Source organism: Scyliorhinus torazame, chromosome 5 (genome assembly GCF_047496885.1).
Source record: "Scyliorhinus torazame isolate Kashiwa2021f chromosome 5, sScyTor2.1, whole genome shotgun sequence".
Taxonomy (NCBI): Eukaryota; Metazoa; Chordata; class Chondrichthyes; order Carcharhiniformes; family Scyliorhinidae; genus Scyliorhinus; species Scyliorhinus torazame.
The window spans coordinates 115,314,889-115,336,206 of NC_092711.1; the positions used below are offsets into that span (position 1 = coordinate 115,314,889).

The 21,318-nt window shown below is 45.7% G+C and overlaps 1 protein-coding gene across 1 annotated transcript in view; it reads right to left on the reverse strand.

Moving 5' to 3' along the window:
- Positions 1–17,379: 17,379 nt before the first annotated feature.
- Positions 17,380–21,318, reverse strand: part of LOC140417878 (uncharacterized) — a 47,994-nt gene continuing 44,055 nt past the window's right edge. The window contains exon 6 of the mRNA XM_072501312.1: positions 17,380–17,621. Within this exon, the coding sequence (XP_072357413.1) occupies positions 17,585–17,621 (37 nt within the window). The 3' untranslated portion in view covers positions 17,380–17,584. The remainder of the gene's footprint in view (positions 17,622–21,318) is intronic.

The following is a 21,318-nucleotide window of genomic DNA, read 5'->3' on the forward strand; positions in this document are numbered from 1 at the left end:
AAGAAGAGTCTGTCCCTGGACATGAGCCTCGCTGCGCATGCTCCACATTACAATGCCAGGGGTGTGGTTGATAAAGCTTTAGGCCAATAGAAAGAGGGGGCGGGTCTGGAGGACCGAGCGGGAGAGGCTGGTCCTCCAACCAATCGGATTGAATGAGGGGCGGAGCCGGGCTGTGAGTGACGCAGGTGCAGTTCCGGTTATGGTGATGTGGTAATGTTGACGGTTTTTTCTTCGGTCCGCGACCGGTAAACGGAAAATTGCGGAAAGCAGTCACCGATTGATCTGCCAGGTGTGTGGAGTATTTTTGTATACATGTTGTGCAAGCACAAACTTCGGAAAAAGTCTTCCCATTTGAACCGAGCTGGCCCTCACCTGCCCGTTTTAAAGACCGCCATCTTTAATAGGGGCAATCTGCAGGAGGACGCATGTGCAGTCACCATCTTTGTACGGGGCAATGTTTTCAATGAATGGGGAGGTAACTATATCGCGCGAAAATGAGATCATTGGAATCACATTATAGAATCACTACAGTGCAGAAGGAGGCTATTCGGCCCATCGAGTCTGCACCGACTATCTGAAAGACCACTCTACCAAGGCCCACGTTACCTTTGGGTACTAAGGGTCAATTTAGCATGAAGCAAATCCTGCTCAGTGACTCCCACTCCCTCTTCGGATGTCCTGCCCCATGTGTCCAAAAAACTGCAGGTCTGTGCAGTCACATGAAGATCCATGGCAAAAACACAGACCCTGAGTAGACATCAAATCGAGAGACTGCTGATGACTACGGGAAATGTGCAACAGGGAGTATGAGCAGTCATCCTGGACCAGACAGCCAGAGGAAATATTGTGACAGATTCACCACCCTCTGGCTGAACAAATTCCTCCTCATCTCTGTTGTAAAGGATTGTTCCTTGAGTCTGAGATTGTGTCCTCCCTTTGTTACCTTTAGACTTGATTCCAATACATTCCTATCCAGCCTCTCTCATTCACCGCACCCGCACACGGAAATATGAGATCATTCAAAGTCCTGTTCACCATCACCACTGTGCTCATTGACCTACTCAAGCTCTGATTAAGCAATGCCTCCATTATAAAATTTGTATTCAGGTTGTCAAATCCCTCCATGGTCATGAACATCGTCAGCCTTTAACCATGGAAGCAAAAAGCCCCGTTTAATGTTGGGAGAAACAGTTCACCTGTTCTGAATGTAGATAATGTTTTAGCCGATGATCTGACCTTTCGAACGGTATGTAGTCACGCTGGGGAGAAGCTTTGGAAATCTGGGGTCTGTGGAATAGATTTAATCAGACCTGGAAATTAATCGGCCTGTTCACACTGAGGAGTTACTGTTAATGTTCTCCGTGTGTGGGAAGGGATTCACTCAGATCACCAGCCTCACTTCTTCATGGTCAATCTGAACTGGACTGTTGCCAAGTGCAATATATATTTCCTGAGGTTTGGTGCCCAGTATGGAACACAGTTCATGCAGCAAGTGAGGAAAAGACAGCAGGAGTTTCTCTCATCTGTGATTTACAAGGACACATTCTCGGGTTCCCACCAGTTACGTTTCTTCTGTAATTTCTTCATTTTCCCTAAACTACCCTGCCTGTTGATTCTATTATTCTGATAATTTCATTACTGTAGCTATAAACATCACAGATTAGAATTTAATCTGTTCCATTATTTACTCTGGTTTAAGTTTATGTTGAGGTTAATAACAGACAAACTCTGTCCTCTTCCCAATCCAATTAGAGTTTCCAATGAGTCGATTCTGTGGAATGGAATGTCTTATCAGCGTTTCCACGATGACCTGTCTGCAGTGAAGGAATGTCTTAACAACATTTCCACGGTGACCTGTCTGCACTGAAGCACCTGCTTGAGTTTCTCATTCTCCCTAAACTACGGATGCACGATCAATTGGACAAAGACGAGAGTTGAATACAAATGAGGCTTTATTACTCTAAGATGTGTGGCCTCCCACAGCAGCTGGCAAAATGGCTGCTGTACGGAGGACACTCATATTTATACTCTGCCTACTGTGCGGAGCCAGCAGGCAGGGACTCCTGCTGTACCTGTAGTACAGGGTCTTACCATACATATCCTAATATATGTACAACAGTGGTTTACCACATTCACCCCCTGTTAAAATTGAGTCCGGCGGGGGTGCTGGAGAACTATATACAGAAAGTTTGAGTTTAATGTACAGCATTGCAAAAAAATGTTGAAGTCCAGAGGTTAGGCAGTCCTGAACCAGTTATAAATTTAGTCGGTCCGTGGCCTTGATGTGCCACTTGGAGTGACGCAGTGGTGGCGGCGATAATTCCGATGTCGGTCTGGTCCTCGGTGACTCTGGGAGCATGCCAAAATCCTCTTCATCCTCAGGCGTGGGCAGGGGAAGGACGGATGGTCCTGGGGTGGTTGCTTCTGGGAGCGCTCGGAGAGGGTGGGGTGGAGCCAGGCCAGAGGTGTGTGTGTGTGGAACCTGCTGGTGTCAGGTCCCTGAGGGAGACAGTATCCTGGCGGCCGCCGGGGTATGCTACGTAGGCAGACTGGGGGTTCGCGAAGGGAGCAACTGCACCCTTTCTGCCAACGGGTCCGGCTTGTGGAGTCGGACGTGCCTACGGAGGAGTACGGGTCCTGGAGCTGCGAGCCAAGTCGGGAGTGACACCCCAGATGTAGACTTCCTGGGGAAGGCAAAGAGACGTTCATGGGGTGTGTCGTTAGTGGCGGTGCATAGTAGTGACCGAATGGAATGCAGTGCATCGGGGAGGACCTCCTGCCAGCGGGTGGCCGGGAGATTCCTGGACCGTAGGGCCAGTTTGACAGCCCTCCAGACCGTCCCGTTCTCCCTCTCTACCTGCCCGTTTCCCCGGGGGTTATAGCTGGTCGTCCTGCTGGAGGCGATACCCATGCTGAGCAGGTACTGACGCAGCTCATCACTCATGAATGAGGATCCCCTGTCACTGTGGATGTAGGCGGGGAAACCGAACAGAGCAAAGATTGTGTTGAGGGCTTTGATGACGGTGGCAGATGTCATGTCGGGGCATGGGATGGCGAAGGGGAATCTGGAGTACTCATCGACCACACTGAGGAAATACGTGTTACGGTCGGTGGAGGGGAGGGGCCCTTTGAAATCCATGCTGAAGTGTTCAAAGAGGCGGGAGGCCTTCACCAGGCGTGCACAGTCCGGCTGGTGGAAGTGCGGTTTGCACTCCGCACAGATCTGGCAGTCCCTGGTTGTCTGCACTTCCTCGACGGAGTAGGGCAGATTGCGGGCCTTTATGAAATGGTACAACCATGTGACTCCTGGGTGACAAAGGCTGTCGTGCAGGGTCCGGAGTCAGTCTTCTTGGGTGCTGGCACATGTACCTCGGGATAGGGCGTCTGGGGGCTTGTTGAGCTTGCCGGGGCGATACATAATCTCGTAGTTGTATGTGGAGAGCTCGATCCTCCACCTCAAGATTTTATCATTTTTGATCTTGCCCCGCTGTGTGTTATTAAACATGAAGGCTACCGACCGTTGGTCAGCGAGGAGCGTGAATCTCCTGCTGGCCAGGAAATGCCTCCAATGCCGCACAGCTTCAACGATAGCTTGGGCCTCTTTTCCGACGGAGGAGTGCCGAATTGAGGAGGCATGAAGGGTGCGGGAAAAGAATGCCACCGGCCTGCCTGCCTGTTTGAGGGTGGCCGCTAGGGCGATGTCGCATGCGTCGCTCTCCACTTGAAAGGGCAGTGTCTCGTCTACTGCGTGCATCGCGGCCTTGGTGATATCGGCTCTGATACGGTCGAAGGCATGTAGAGCCTCGGCTGTCAGGGGAAAATGGGTGGACTGGATGAGTGGGCGGGCCTTGTCCGCATGGTTTGGGACCCACTGGGCGTAGTATGAAAAGAACCCCAGGCAGTGTTTGAGGGCCTTGGGGCAGGTTAGCAAAACCATCCCTGGATGCAAAAGCTCGGAGAGACAGTATGGAAGGTATAGCAAGCTGGGACTCTTAAATTCGAATTTGGGATTCTCAGATTACCCACAGAATGGAGTGGGGGAATGGGGTTAGATCAAGCTGACAAGTGATTTTATTTATTTTTATCTTTTAAATAAATTTAGAGCCCAATTCATTTTTTCCAATTAAGGGGCAATTTAGCATGGCCAATCCACCTACCTGACACATCTTTGGGTTGTGGGGGCGAAACCCACGCAAACACGGGGAGAATGTGCAAACTGCACACGGACAATGACCCAGAGCCAGGATCGAACCTGGGACCTCGGCGCCGTGAGGCAGCAGTGCTAACCACTGTGCCACCGTGCTGCCCAGCTAACGAGTGATTTTAAAGTAAGAAGCATGTCTTATGTTTTTCACCAGCAAGCTGCAGTGAGATATTTCTTCATAAGATTTCAATAATATTAATTATTTTTAAACTATTTTAGATTATACAACAACTTTCTTGCAGATCTCACTATTATGAATAGAAAACATCCGTATTGACTTCTCACACAGAAAATAGCAGGAGGCGGCCATTCGGCCCTTTTGAGCCTGCTCCACCATTCATTATGATCATGGCTGATCATCCAACTCAATCGCTTGATCCTGCCCCCCCCCCCCCGCCAATATTCTTTGATCCCCTTCGCCCTAAGTGCTGTATCTAACTGCTTCTTGAAAACATACATTCTACATAAACAAACATTCTACATAATTGGCCTCAACTACTTTCTGTGCCAACGAATTCCACAGGCTCACCACTCTCTGGATGAAGATATTTCTCCTCATCTTTGTCCTAAATGGGCTACCCTCATATCCTCAGACTGTGACCCCTGGTTGTGGACACACCCACCATCGGAACATCCTTCCTGCAACTACCCTGTCCAATCCTGTTAGAATTTTATAGGTTTCTATGAGATCCCCTCTCATTCTTCTAACTTCAGAGAATAAAATCTTAATTGATTCAATCTCTCCTCATACATCAGTCCTGCCATCCTGGGATTTGGTCTGGTAAACCTTCGCTGCACTTCCCCTCGAGGAAGAATAAAGATAAGGAGACCAAAACTGCACACAATATTCCAGTTGTTGCCTCACCAAGGCCCTGTATAATTACATCTGCCATTCATTTGCCCACTCACTCAACTTGTCCAAATCACACTGAAGGATCTCTGCACCCTCCTCACAGCTCACCCTCCCACACAACTTGATGTCATCTGTAATTTTGCAGATATTACATTTTGTTCCCTCATCTAAATCATTTATATATATATTGTAAATAGCTGGGGTTTGATCAGCAATCCCTGTGGTAGTCACTGCCTACCAATTTGAAAAAGACCTGTTAATTCCCATTCTGTTTCCTGTCTGCCAACCAGTTTTCTATCCATACCAATACACTACTCCTAATTCCATGTGCTTCAATTGTAAAAGCTCATCTCCTAAGGAGGACTTTGCCAAAAGCCATCTGAAAGTCCAAATGCACCACATCCACTGGCTCTCCCTCGACAACTCCACCAGTTACATCCTCAAAATTCCAGTAGATTTGTCAAGCATGATTTTCCCTTCATAAATCCATGCTGACTCTGTTCGATCCTGACACTGCTTTCTAAGCGCTGAGCTATAAAATCTTGATAATGGATTCTAGACTTTTCCCCACTACCGATGTCAGGCTTACTGGTCTATAATTCCGTTTTCTCTCTTGCTCTCTTTTTAAATAGTGGAGTTACATCAGCCACCCTCCAATCCGCAGGAACTGTTCCAGAGACTATAGAATCCTGGAAGATGATCACCAATACATCCACTATTTCGAGAGCCACTTCCTTAATTACTTGCCGATGCAGATTATTAGACCCTGGGGATTTATCAGCCTTCAATCCCATCATTTTCCCCAACACTATTTTTCTACTAATATTGATCTCCTTCAGTTCCTCCCTCTCACTAAATCCTGCATTCCCCAACATTTCTCACAGTGAATTTTGGCTAATCCAGCTTTTTATAAGCTCTGAGACTGTGTCTAATCAAATTATTCCTTTCCAGATGATTATACATCCTATCTCTTATAAACCTTTCCAAGATTTTGCCCACAACAGAAGTAAGGCTCACTGGTCTATAGTTACCGGGGTTGTCTCTACTCCCCTTTTTGAACAAGGGGACATTTGCTATCCTCCAGTCTTCTGACACTATTCCTGTTGACAAAGATGACTTAAAGATCAAAGCCAAAGGCTCAGCAATCTCCTCCCTAGCTTCCCAGAGAATCCTAGGATAAATCCCATCCGGCCCAGGGGACTTATCTATTTTCACCCTTTCCAGAATTGTTAACACCTCCTCCTTATGAACCGCAAGCCCTTCTAGTCTAACTAATCACTAATGGTTAGTGATTTGGAGGGGAACCTGGAGGTGACGGTGTTCCCAGGTATCTGCTGCCATTCTGCTTCTAGATGGTGGTGATCCTGAGTTTAGAAGGTGCTGCCTAAGGAGCCTTGGTGAGTTACTGCAGTGCATCTTGTAGAAAGTACACACACCTGCCATTTTTCATATGTGGTAAAGGGAGTGAATGTTTGTGGATAGGTTGCCAATCAAGTGGGTTACTTTGTCCTTCTTGAGTGTTGTTGGATCTGCACCCATCCAGACAAGTGGGGAGTATTCCATTACATTCCTGATTTGTGTCTTTTAGATAGTGCACAGGTTTTAGGGAGTCAGGAGGTGAGTTACTCGCCGCAGGATTCTTGCCTTTGATCTGCTCTTGTAGCCACCATTTATGGCTAGTCCAGTTTGGTTTCTGGTCAATGGTAACCCCCAGGATGTTGACAGCGAGGGATTCAATGATGGTAATGCTATTGAATGTCAAGGGGCAATTGTTAGATCCTCTCTTGTTGGAGATGATCATAGTCTGGCACTTGTGTGGCACAAATGCAACTTACCACTTGTCTGTATAAACCTAGATAGTATCTCGCTGCATTTGGCCATGGACGCTTCAGTAACTGAGGAGTCGCAAATGGTGAACATTGTGCAGTCATTAGCAAGCATCCCCACTTCTGACCTTATCATGGGAGGCCGGTCATTGATGAAGCATCAGCTGAAACTAGTTTGGCCTAGGACACAGTTTGAGCATGTCTGGGATTCATTCTTCAGTGAATTACACAAAGCATTTCTGAATAAGTTATTTTACATTTGACAAATCACAGCTGCACACTCAGTGATATCCTCACATGAGGCTACAAGGGCTCCATCCAATGCAGACAATTCAGAGACTTTCAGGTGATCTCATATTAAAATATAGAATTATGTAAGTCTAATTGCAATCAACCAATCCACCAGTGTTTGTAAATAGTTTGCTCGATTGTTTTAGTTTGAACAAGACTTAACGATTAGGAAGGACAGGAATTTCAGATGGAAAATTGAAATTAATTTATTTAAAATAAAGATACATAGCGATACAGAAGGAAAAGGGTAAACTGATCGATACAGAAGGAAAAGGGTAAACTGATCGACACAGAAGGAAAAGGGTAAACTGATCGACACAGAAGGAAAACGGGAAACTTATTAACACAAAACAGACTTTTACCATTTCTCTTGGTTGATCAGGCTGTAAAAACATAATCCCTCTTGTACCCCTTCTTTGACAACAGCTCTTGATGGGAATCTTGCTTTGGGGATTCCAGTACTTGGCTGGCAACAGACCTTCTCCTCGGGTTTTAAATCCCTCAGTCGCTCTTACCTCAGTTTGAATAAACTGATTAGAACTCAATGGTTGGTCAATTTCATACCTGAATCAATTTGATTGTTTTTTTAACCATTTGGGTAAATGTCTCAGATCAGGATACAATGGGAATGTTTAATGTATCCCTCCCATCATTGTGTGACCTTCCAGTTACAAATAAGGTTACCGAGGGTATGAAGACTTGTTGCTAACCATCATATCAGATCATACATTCCTTCTCACAGAAGCTGTAATATAGAATTTAAAACAGGCTTACACAGCTTTAGGTACAACCAAGTCTTTTAACACAACCACTTCCAGATTATTAAATCTTCAATTAAAATCAACTGAGGCACACTACTTAATTAATAATTTGTTTCTGACTAGTGAATAATTAATACACATCATTGACTAATACAATAGATCAATTGCTGAATACAAAATGCCCTTTTCATTTAAATGTTAGTTTCAAAATGGCTTCCTTGATCTTATTAGCTTACTTCAGTAAATATAAAATGTACCTCACCTGAAAATGAATCATTTCTACTGAAACTTACTGCCTAGTCCCACTTATGTGTGTCTGTAAATATCTTTGCTCATCTCCCCCTGAATGCTTCAATGTCTCGGCAGTGGCCAGTTTATCAAATGCAATTCTCTTTGAACGTTTATCCACAACGATGCAAACATCTCCAAGAGAGCCATCAATTTATTAGTCTCATCTACACTTTCCTTTCATTAAAATATACATCAATACCACATTGATATATTCCACTGAACTACACCCACAGTGAGGTATTCCAATTCCCATTTAGTGGAGTTATTTTTCCTTAACTTTATTCTGTGCTCAATCACTTCCTCTTATACAATTTTACATATCCCATTAGATATCTCATTCATGAGGCTGAAACATTACTGTCCAGTACTCCTACTACCTTTAAAACAGGAATCAGACTTTCCAATTTGATTCCAGGTATCAACAGTTTAGATGTTTTTATTTTCAAAATTATTTCAAATTCAATTTGCAGTATTGTGGGGCTGGCGGGTTTTCTTAATCTTCAATTTATTTCCCAAAAGGAAACCTTCTTTTCCGATTCCCGGGAACCACCCAGACCGTTTGTCATCAGGTTTTGTTCTGAATATTTGATAATCCCCCTCAGCTTCAGGTAAATCTCCCTTTCGAAGTTTGAAATAGCAAAGCTACAATTTTACTTTATCAATTTTGGCAACAATTACTCTGACTTGCTGGTTATAAATTGTATTTTTACATCAGAATCAGGAGTCTTGGCAATTGGTTTGGAGGCAAGTTCCATCTCTCCCATCTCAAGCTCTTTCTCTCAGAAAGTAGCAAATGGCCTGAATGGTTAAGGCCAAAGTCTCTGAAAGGCAAAGCCTTGAGTTCAAATTGTCACCATGTTGTGATACTTGATGCCAGTTCTTGAATTCAGAAATAAAAGCCTTCTCGATCTCTTGCTGTAGCATCAGCACGAACCCGGGAAACCTGTTGAATCCACTTAGATTTGTCCGAGAGCCCAATGGATTAATGTGTTCAGGAGAGCAACCAAGGATGAGAGAGCGGAAATAATCTCGAGTTAACGATGAGGTGTTATTGTTCAGTGGTTATGTTCCCATCTGAGTCAGGATGATGTGGGTTCAATTTCAGCTCCAGAAACCTGACCATAAAATCCGGCTGGTATTCCGATGCTGTACTGAGGGAATACAGCACTGACGAATGTGATATAAAATAGTTACTTTAGAGATACTAGTTAATGTAATGTAGAAATAAGCCACTTTGATTCTGGCAGTTAGGGACAAAGGGGTTTGAGACCGCATGGAAAAAGCAGGAAGAGGTGTGTCTATGAGAGTGATGCTGCATTGATAGGGGCCAGAGAAAGGGATTGGAAGTGAGCCAATCAGAATAGATCGAACAGGTCAGGAGGGACATAGGCTGACCTATGTCCGTCGAGTATGTGAAACTTGATACCATTTGAATTGATTTGCAGAGATCCCTTTGTTTCTTTGTTCATTCGCTTTCTGGGATATAGGAAACTGGATGTCTCCTATATTTCTATGAAATGAATCAAGCTTGCAAGCTAAATAAATAACTTCTTTTTACGTGCGAATCCATCTCAACTTTTATTGAGGCCAGACTGACAGAGAAAGAAATTTGGGGATCTACATTTGGTGCCGAAAACCGGGATTTCTCAGGGCGATCCTGATCCAACTGCGAAATCAGAATTAGACTGATTATGAACAGGAGGATGGGGAACAAAGGGCCCTCAATGTAGAACTGGAAAACGACCGCGCATTGATTGTTCCCCTCTTCTTATCGTCTGATTAGTCTGGTCACTCGCGGTTGGCACAGAAAGACCGCCTCGACGAAATCACAGGTCAGTCTGGGGATTAGCACTTTAATTGATGGGATTTCATATTGTTGTTTCGGCTTGGGTTAGGGTTTTGGGCTGATGGGACTTCATTAATGAAGGTTCAGTCTATTATAAGGGTTCAGAGGCTGATGTGACTTCATTGATGAAGGTTCAGTCTATTATAAGGGTTCAGAGGCTGATGGGACTTCATTAATGAAGGTTCAGTCTATTATATGGGTTCAGAGGCTGATGTGACTTCATTAATGAAGGTTCAGTCCAGTATAACTGTTTTTAAATCTGAAGATGGTTCAACTCTATGTGTGAGTGTTTTAAATATATAGTTGATTAAGCTAAAATTGTCTCCTTGGATTGTAAAGTTCCGAGGTCTAGTTGAGATTGTGAGGAATGCTGCATATTGGTTGAAGCAGAAGTCTCTCAAAGGGTTAACAGCAGCAGGCGGAGTTGAAAACAGACAGTGCTTCTCACTCAGGCTTTGAGATAACAGCAGCAGCCGTAGTGTAATCGGATACCTTTCCTTTGAGTCAGTGAACACCAGCAAAGTTACGTTTTGAATTAATTAAAGGAAACCAGTGGGTTTCTCCACCTCTTTGATAAAAGTTATTATTTTCGAAAGCAATTGATTGAAATTGCCAGAATCTTAAATTTTACTTACTTGAAATAAGGTTTATCTCATTTTATCTGGAGATTAATAGAAATTTAAAGAAGATCATGGACACCATTTTAAAAAGTGTCAATCTGGAGATGATAGTTGATTTTGCTAATACTTATGTGTATGTAAAAGAAAAAAAAACTTGTTAAAAGAAAAATTGTTAAGATAAAGAAATAATTAAGTTGTAAATGTTATACAAGTTTGTGTTAAGCAAATTGTAAATTTAGTTCTGAGTTGAGATCAGAGCTAAGCTTGCAAGTTGCAGTAATTCAATTTGAATTTTCAAATATTTTTAAGTTTTAAAAAAAAAAGAGAGCAAATAGAGAAAAGAAGGACACAGATCTTGAATGCGTTGAATAGCACATTTCAAAGGCCCATAAATCTTTCTGTTATCTTAGACCTAAAACCGAAGAAGATTGAAGAGCCAGAGGAATTCCTGGAGCATTTTAATGAAATCCACCGGGGGCAGTCAGGCGATTTGCTGTATCAAAATGGTCAGAATTCCCCTCAATACTGTGCTATGTTAACGCATTGCCTACCACCTTCTGTGGTTACTGCTGTGAAATGTAATAACATGAATTGGACAGAGAACGACCCTTCCCAGATGGCAAGGGCAGTCAGATTTTACTGGAAGGAGGGTGTAGGCCAAGAAGGAGGCTCAGTTACAAAGGTTAAGACTGAGTATGTAATGAAAAAGGATGATCTGCGACCCCAACAAGCGGCAGAAATGGTAGTTTACCAGCAGGAGCCCCAATATAGTGACTTTGGGTGGGTGGATCAGCGAAGAGGAGGATGAGACAACAGTGCTATATTTCTATCACCCCCCCCAGTGGTGGACGTTAGACGTTGAACAGTCACTGCATCACGTTACCCTGGCCTATGACAGGACTGGACGAAACAGGGAGTTGGAGGACAAATACCGGCCATTACTTGAGACCGAATGGCCAGTCAAGGTTACAGCCACAGTCACGGGAAAAGAAGGTACAGCCGATTTTGTTACAATATCACCACATTTATGGCCACAGTCAGCTTCGGTAAGCACTCATATTACACGTCAGGTCCATGACCAGTACCATGCCAGGGATATGGGGCGAATGGTCAGCACCTTACCGCAGCTCGTCAGAATAGGTATGAGATATACCTTTTGAACAATCCACGTCTGACATTTAAATACTGTACCACTATCAATCCAGCCTGTTTTCTTAGTGGTCCCCCTGTCCATGAAGACGCACCTGGCCACGACTGTTGAGCCTTGATTCAGGAAACTACCACAATAAGGGGCGATTTGAGTGACATTTCGTCAGAACAACCTGACATGATTATGTGTGGTCAAATATCCCACCGGGGTTTAGTTAATGACCTACTGCAGGCCCTCCTTATGCCCGCGCAGATTTCCGTTATTAAATGCGCTGCCCACACGAATGGTACAACCCCAGTTGACGTTGGTAATGAACGAGCAGATCGTGCAGCGCGCACAGCCGCACAAATTCAGCAAGTGATGGTGCCTAAAATGTTAAGTCAGACTAAACGATCTACTATGAATATGTCTGCTTCTGACAAGCCAATGCCAACCATCCAAGACGTCATAAGGTTACAGGAGGACGCTCCTGAGAGTGATAAACAAATGTGGAAACGGTTAGGTTGTACATATGATTCTGTTTCCTCTTTATGGACCACGCCTGCACATCAGACTTGTATGTCTGATGTACTGGCTTTATGGGTCATCGAATGTGTACACTTTGCAACTCATTGCGGGGCTCGGGGGACTAGTGATTTGTTGCTGGACACTTGGTGGCACCCTAAAATGCAGGGGTTGGCCCAAAGTATCAGTAATCGGTGTTTGATTTGTCAGCAATATAACACCGGAAAAGGTATCCCTTGTGGGAAGGGGCAAACCCCGTTGCCCAGTGGTCCCTTTGAGACGATCCAAATGGATTACATTGAGTTGGAAAGGTGTCAATGTTACAAATATGTTTTGGTCATTGTGGATGTGTTCAGCAGATGGGTCGAGGCGTATCCGACTATCTATAGTAAAGCTGCTACTGTGGTTAAAGTCTTGATGAGGGAAATCATTCCCCGGTACGGTATACCAGCTCAGTTAAGTTCTGATAATGGGCCTCATTTTATTGGACAAATTAACAAGGAGTTTTGCTCCCAGTTGGGCATACGCCAGCAGTTACACTGTGCTTACAGACCGCAGGCGGCCGGGTTGGTTGAGAGACACAATCAGACCCTCAAAACTAAATTGGCTAAATTAAGAGCAGACACGGGACTGACATGGCTTAAGTTGCTCCCCGTTGCCCTCTTCCAGCTGCGGGTTACACCTGCGGGACCAGCCCGGCTCTCTCCCGCAGAGATTCTTTATGGCAGGCCTCTTAGAACTCCTTGGAGCCTGCAGGTTCCCAGACGGGTTCAGTTTCATCAGATGACTGAAGAAATGACCACCTATGTTCTAGCCCTTACGCAAGTGCTCAAGGAACTCCATGGCCAAGTCAGCGCGGCTCACCAGCCATTGCCCCAGTACCTAGCTTACTTTCAGTCCAGCCCGGTAGTTATGTCATGGTCAAAAATTGGACTAGGAAGGGGTCGGAGCCGCGATGGGACGGGCCCTTCCAAGTTCTCCTTACCACCCCCACAGCAGTTAAAGTGGAGGGGCGAAGTGCTTGGTTCCACCTACATCACTGTAAATTGAGTCCATCTCCACTACTGTAAAAGGTCGGATACTAACCTGCCTCCCTTCTCCAGTGCTATTTTACAGGTGTGGAGCATGATGGAGTGGAACGCATCGTCTGTCTGATATTTGGCCTCACTTCGCTTGGCGTGTTATTGGCGATGGACATGGAAAAGGGGAATATTATGTATCTGTGTAGCCCCAACCAATCTACAAGGATACATCACCTATGCAAAGGTGATGTTCTTCGCTGCCCCCATATACGAGGACATGGTATCGACTCATGGAAGGTCATCAAAGTTAAGGAGAATGCAGGAGTCATGAAGCAGCTGCACCGGTCCCGGCGATGGGAAGGGAACATTATATGGACATTGCCTTGTTTTTGGAATACATGTAAATTTGATTTTGGATGTGTTAAAAGTGGTACAATAAAGGTAAAATCAGGCTGTCAGAAGAGTGTAGGAAGAGACCATGAGAAAGAGAAAGGGACTAGAGAGAGGACGGGACGTATGAGAAGGGAAGTACAGCTAGAACGTAGGTTACCGGGAGATACACTTAAGATAATTAAAAGGCCAAACTGAGGAAAACCCGGGTAGTATGAATCTCTTCTACCAGATTTACCACCGTCTGTATGGCCAGGGACGGGTTGTCTGCTACCCAAACCCCGCAGCGGTGTCTAGGTTATTTTCTGTTTCACCGCTTTGGGGCACTCCCCAAACGGTGGTTCATTGTCAGCATTCCGAGCCATTGCCCGAGCAAGTCACTCTTCCTTACGATCCGGATTCAGCACCACCGGCTATTTGCCTTCCCCTTCCTCGGGATAATTCCCATTCACAGTACGATAGGCTGCGACGGTGGAGGGCGTACATACCTAGCCACTTCACTCCCAATAGGGATTCCCGGTCGTACGAGAATTGCTTCAGCAGTGAAGGATATGGCTGTTTGCTGGTAGAGGTGGACACAAATATAACATGTCTGTTTCCCACCTGTACGGACAGGAGGTGCCATATCACCCAGGCGTCTGGCCAATGCGTTTGTTACAACACCACTTGCGTTCCATTGAACGCCGGCCTCCAGCTCCTCTGTGGCTGGGCGAATGTCTCTCATATCACTGTTGGGACTAGGGCTTTCCGCATTGCTGGGCGGCCCGAATGGGCATTTCAAAGTTGGATAAACTGGGCTACTGGGAGGTCCTTACGCAACCGATATGCTGATTGTGATGCTAGTCTCCACACGGAACAAGGATACTACTTTTTATTTAATGGTTCGGCGACCAACGTTTTGTCACCCCCATTTCCCCGCCGAATTGCTATAGGGACTCTAGTCCCTACCACAGTCCCCTGCCCTTCGGCGTGGAACCTGCATAATCAGTTAGCACGCCGGGCAGTCTCTGCTGAATTTTGCGAGAACTGGAAAAAACCTCAGGTTCTTGCACCCAACCGGGGCCACTCAGCCGGGTGGGGCATTCTGAGCGTATTGACATTGGGAGGTGTGGGGGGTTCCTTGGCTGTTAGTGATCGGAATTATTTTATTTGCGGCCTTACCATCTTGGGAAATGAAACCTTGGGAGCCCTCGGGGCAATAACTAAGGAGTTGTCTCAGCTACGGTTGTTTGCAATGCAGAACCGGCATGCTCTTGACTATCTTCTGGCCCGTGAGGGTGGGGTATGCGCCATAGTACAGGGCAAGTGTATCATGGGTGTTCAGGACTTGACCGCTAACATTACTAAATTTATGGATCGCATACGGGATCACTTGGACGGGATGCAGGATCCTGGCTCTTGGGGTAACTGGGGATTTGGAGGATGGACGGACTGGTTGATAAATATGGCCATGTATCTAGTGGTAGCTATCGGCTGCATCTTTGTGGGCCTGGCCATCCTTAAATGTGTGATGGGTAGAATGCGGGGTGAACTACATCAGATCACCGCCCCAATCACCGGAAAAAATTTTTTAACTGTTAAAATCCATGAGGGTGAGGCAGATGAAGGGGGCTAAGACAGGAATTGGAAATGCAGCGACAGATCTTTTTAGATGAGGAACCGTAGCTATGGATTGGATAGTTCGGTTATCATGGAATGATAAAAGGAGGGAATGACGAATGTGATATAAAATAGTTACTTTAGAGATACTAGTTAATGTAATGTAGAAATAAGCCACTTTGATTCTGGCAGTTAGGGACAAAGGGGTTTGAGACCGCATGGAAAAAGCAGGAAGAGGTGTGTCTATGAGAGTGATGCTGCATTGATAGGGGCCAGAGAAAGGGATTGGAAGTGAGCCAATCAGAATAGATCGAACAGGTCAGGAGGGACATAGGCTGACCTATGTCCGTCGAGTATGTGAAACTTGATACCATTTGAATTGATTTGCAGAGATCCCTTTGTTTCTTTGTTCATTCGCTTTCTGGGATATAGGAAACTGGATGTCTCCTATATTTCTATGAAATGAATCAAGCTTGCAAGCTAAATAAATAACTTCTTTTTACGTGCGAATCCATCTCAACTTTTATTGAGGCCAGACTGACAGAGAAAGAAATTTGGGGATCTACAGCACTGTACTGAGGGAATACAGCACTGTACAGAGGGAATACAGCACTGTACAGAGGGAATACAGCACTGTACTGAGGGAATACTGCACTGTCTTTCAGAGGAAACCTTCCACTATAACCCCATCTGCTCTTGCAGCTAGATGTAAAAGTTCCCTTGATGATATTTCAAAGGAAGTTCTCTCGAATGAACTGCTCAATATAAAGCCCTCGGTGATGAGCACTGAACAGATAATCTGGTCATAATCATAGTTCTGTTTTGAACTCACTTTCTTGCTTCACAGATGCTGCCTGACCTGCTGAGTATTTCCAGCATTCTTATTTGTGATTGTAGGAGCCTGTTGTACACAATCTGGCTGCTGCATTTCCCACATTACAACAGTGACTATACTTCAAAAGAACCTCAGTGTCTGTAAAGCACTTTGGGACATCCTGGAAGTTTTGAGCGGTGCTACATAAATCCAAGTGTTCCATTAACAAAGGAGAAAAGACCCAACAATGGAACAGTCGGTAACAGGACATCAATCAGTCTTCTCTTATCTTAGAGAAATCAAGGACTCCCACACTGTGTTTAATGCAATTCATGTCCATTCTGATAATCCCATTAACTGGGCTGGAGTTTAACATCAATGGAAATAAATCTGAACTGTCAGAATGAACATGGTTCATTCCTGGGTGTAGGAATCCAATCCCTGTAATCACATGTGAACTCTCTGGTGACTCAGACGAGCGGATGGCTGAGTGAATCCTCTGCCACACACGGGGCAAGTGAACGGCTTCTCCCCCGAATGGATTCGCTGGTGGTTCATCAACTCCCTTCTGCTTTTAAAGCTCTTCTCACAGTCAGAACATTGAAATGGTCTCTCATCGGTGTGAACAAGTGTATGTGTCCTAAGCTGCGATTTTGCAGCGAATCCCTTCCCACACTCAGCACAGGTAAAGGGTTTCTCTCCATTGTGAATTCGCTGGTGATTCTGAAAATTAGGTAAATTAGTGAAACTCTTCCCACACTCAGTGCAGGTGAATGCCTTCTCTTCAGTGTGAACACGCTGGTGTCTAAGAAGATGTGATGATCTAATAAATCCTTTCCCACACACAGAGCAGACATATGGCCTCTCACCAGTGTGGACACGCTTGTGTAGAATGAGGTGGGAAGAACAAGTGAATCTCTGCCCGCACTCAGAGCAGTGGAATGGTCTCTCCCCAGTGTGAACCCGTAGATGTTCAGTGAGGTGGGATGAACACCGGAAGCTCTTCCCACACTGAGAGCAATCGTATGGTTTCTTTCCAGTGTGAACTCGCTGGTGTGTCATTAGGCTGGATGACTGAGTGAATTCCTTTCCACAGTTGGAGCAAGTGAACAACTTATCTCCAGTGTGACTGTGTTTATGAGTTTCCACTGCAGATGGGGAGCTGAAACCCTTCCCACAGTCCCCACATTTCCACGGTTTCACCATGGTGTCACTGGATTGGATAATCAGTTAAAGCCTCGTTGACACAAAGAATAATTGTACAGTGTCTCCCCGCTGTGAATGATGTGATGGTTTTTCAGGTTGTGTAATAGTTTCTCTCACTCGGGTGTGTGTCGGTGTGGGCCTCGGTGCTTTTCCAGTCACACTGATGTTTCAGATCCTTTCCTACATCAACGGCTGGTGATCTTCAACTCATCGTGAATGTGTGACATCCTCTCCTTCCAATCCCCTGTAAAAGGAGTTGACTGTGTCAGTATCACTGTCTGCCCAAGATAGAAATTCAGAACAAATAATTCTAATTTCAATGGAATATTCTTCTCTCTCTTATTTCCCCAAATATGTTGCCCAATCAAAGTAAAAGAAGGCAAAATCACAACAAAAACAAGGAAAACTTTTTAACATACCAGAATGTTGTTTTCAGTGTCTCAGAAGCACTCTGCACCCTGAGGTACCAACCATTGTGGAAGGTGTCAAGTGTACTGGAGGACACCTCATGTTTCCGTTCCAGGGCCACCTGAACATGGACAAGACCACGGAAGAGAGGCGAGCAGCCAGAGGAAGCCGTACATTCTCCCCCCATAGGGCTCCAATCTGGATCTACAAATTGGTGTTTTAAACAGATCAGGAGCAGATCTTCTTCCGCTCCGACTAGCCCAGACCCCTCTGTGCAGCAAAGCTGACCTTCCAAAAGAACATCCTGCCCAAGCCCACTCCCCCACCCTATCCCCATAACCCCACCTAACCTGCAGATCTTTGGGTTGTGGGAGGACAGCAGAGCACCGGAAGAAACCCAGGCAGAAACGGGGAGAATGTGCAAACTTCACAACGACAGCCACCCAAGTTCGGATTCAAATCCGGGTCTCAGTCGCTGTGAGGCAGTTCCATTTAACAACTTTAAAATATACTGAATAATGTATCCGGGCACTAGGACCCAGTTGGAAAAGAGACCCTGAAGGTTCTGCCCATTCTCTCCTACGTCACCCAGAGACCATCGCATGCGCTCTTCCTTTCTCTGAACCATCATGGCGGCCGTTCACCTGGCCCTGATCCCAGGCTCAGGAACCGGAGCCACAAACTCGCTCCGGCAGCGTCTTATTTTGGGTTTACAGCGTTCACTGAGGAGTTGAGAAACTCTCTCCGTCCAGAGCTGGCTCCATCACTCCCCCTGGATTCCATATCCTGACCAGTTTACTGCAGCCCATCTGCACCACCACTTCCCGGTCCTCTCCGACTCGGAACAGAGGAGCCATCCAGAATGCCCCGCGGCTGGCTGGGCCTGGAGCATGCGCACTCAGCACCTGCGCAATGAGTCAGTTGGATCGAGCGGTTTCTGGGCCGCGGGGGATTGTGGGAACAATGGCCACCATTCATCAGCTCTAGTAGGGAAATTTTAATTTTAAAAAATAATCTTTACTGTCACAAGTAGGCGTATATTAACAATGCAATGAAGTTACTATGAAAAGCCCCTAGTCGCCACATTCCGGCGCCTGTTCGGGTCACAGAGGGAGACTTCAGAATAGAACAAAGAACAAAGAAAAGTACAGCACAGGAACAGGCCCTTCGGCCCTCCAAGCCCGTGCCCACCATGCTACCCATCTAAACTAAAATCTTCTACACTTCCTGGGTCCGTATCCCTCTATTCCCATCCAATTCACCTAACAAGCACGTCTTTTGGGACTTATGGGAGGAAACATTAGTACCCGAAGAAACCCACGCATACATGGGGAGAACGTGCAGACTCCGCATAGACAGTGATCCAAGCCGGAAATTGAACCCAGGACCTTGTGAAGCAACAGTGCTAACAACTGTGCGACCGTTCATTAGGCTGCAAGTGATGTTTTTAGCCTTGATGAGTCCATGGGCCAAGTATTTGTTCAAAGGTTGCAGCCCCTGTATAGTTACCTGAAGGGACTGCTCCTCAATATTTGGTTAATTTTGGTCCCAAAAGATGTGCTGTTAGGTAATTTGAACATTCTGAATTCTCCCTCTGTGTCCCCGAACAGGTGCCGGAGTGTGGTGATTGGGGGCTTTTCACAGTAACTTCATTACAATGTTAATGTAAGCCTACTTGTGACAACAAAGATCATTATTATTAAATAGCCTGGCAAGGTGGGTGGGGGGGGGGGGGGGGGGGGGGGGGGGGGTCTTGTGGAGCAGTGTGGTTGCCTCTGAGCTAGAATCTCCGGATTCGAGTTCTACCCCAGGACATGATGGCCAAGGAAAGTATGTTCATAACCCGGTCAAACAGGTTAAGTGTGCAAATGCTTCTCAGCACACCAATGTCTGACGGCAAGAGTGGGAGAGAGTCCTGGTCAGCCACGTGTTGCGTGTGAGCCTCTCAAGTTATAAACCCTTGGTATCAGACTAGTGACCAGTTCCAGGAATTGCTCGCTATGGAAACACGAGTGAGAAAATAATTAAATTGATGTTTTTGTCAGGCGCTAGGACCCGGGTGGGAACATGTGCTGAAGCCCCGCCCACCATATTTTACATCTCCAAAACCCGGCGCAAATGCTCTCTCCCCGTTAAATCAACAGTTAACCTTGGGCTTTTGGGGGGATAAAGCCCGGAGCTGCAAATGAGGGACCCGCAGGTTCATATTCGGGGTTTGAGGCATTCACCAGGTGTTTAGAAACCCTCCACGTCCACCCACCAGCTCCATTGCTCCCTCCGCATTCCACATCTTCACCAATTTGGCGATATGACAGACAAGAGACTTGCCATCGCTATCACTGCACATGCTCCAGACACCGGGCGGTACTGCGTTTGCGCACTACTCTCCTGTGGTGTGAATGGAGGACATTCCCCACCGCGGGGGATACTGGGTATAAACACTGTCATTGAATGTTAAAACCAGTGAACAGTGAATTGTTTTGATATCATGTGGCGAATGGGTACGCTGGGACGGGAATCAATAAAATTAAGAATCAAATTATACACCTACGTAAGTGAACCTTTCCTTTAGATAATTTGGATATTCTGAATTCTTCCTCCATGTACCCGAACAGGTGCCACAGTTACTTCATTGCAGTGTAGTGTAAGGCTACTTGTGACAATAATAAAGATTATTATTATTATTGTGCATAAGCCAGTGGTTCTTTCTATCCAGGGGCCTTTTAATGCTCCTGAGTCAGGAATCTGACCTGAACTCGATTGTGTAATAATAATAATTATTATTACTGTCACAAGTAGGCTCTGAGAGGTCTATGAAATGCAGGAGAGATTAAATGGTGAAAGGGATGCAAGGCAAAATGAAATGGCAATTGGGAATATAGAAAGATTTCTAACACTGATGGTGGCCATTCTGCAGGGTCGACGATTCAGTGAATCGAGAATGATTAGAGTGTGGTGCTAATAATGCCAGGGTTACAGGGTTGATCCCCGTGCTGGCTGTCCAAGTTCCCCTGTGTGCAGGTTGCTGCATTCTGTTATGATTCTTGGATTTGGATTTATTGTCACGGGTACCGAGGTACAGTGAAAAGTATTGTTCTGTGTACAGTCCAGACAGATCGTTCCATACATGAAAACATAGTACATACTATGGATTACCTCCAGAGTTGACAATTCTAATGTACTCCTGAAGGCTCTGCCACATTCTCCCATCTATAAAATTGAGGTCATTCAAAATTCTGCAGACCAATGTCTCAACTTGCAGACAGCCATCTATTTACACAACCCCCCCCCTCCTCTAATTGTGGCCCCTCTTGCCCCCCATTTCAATTGTGCACCATTGGTGGCCCTGCCCCTTCAGTTGCCTCGACACAAAGCTCTGGAATATGTTCTACCCACTCCCACATCCTGTCAACATGCTGAGATTTGAACCCGTGCCCCCAGATCATTCGCCTGAGCCTCTGTATAACTAGTCCAGATGACATGACCACTACACCATATTCTCCCCTCAACTTGGGGTGAGAAAAGGGCAGCAT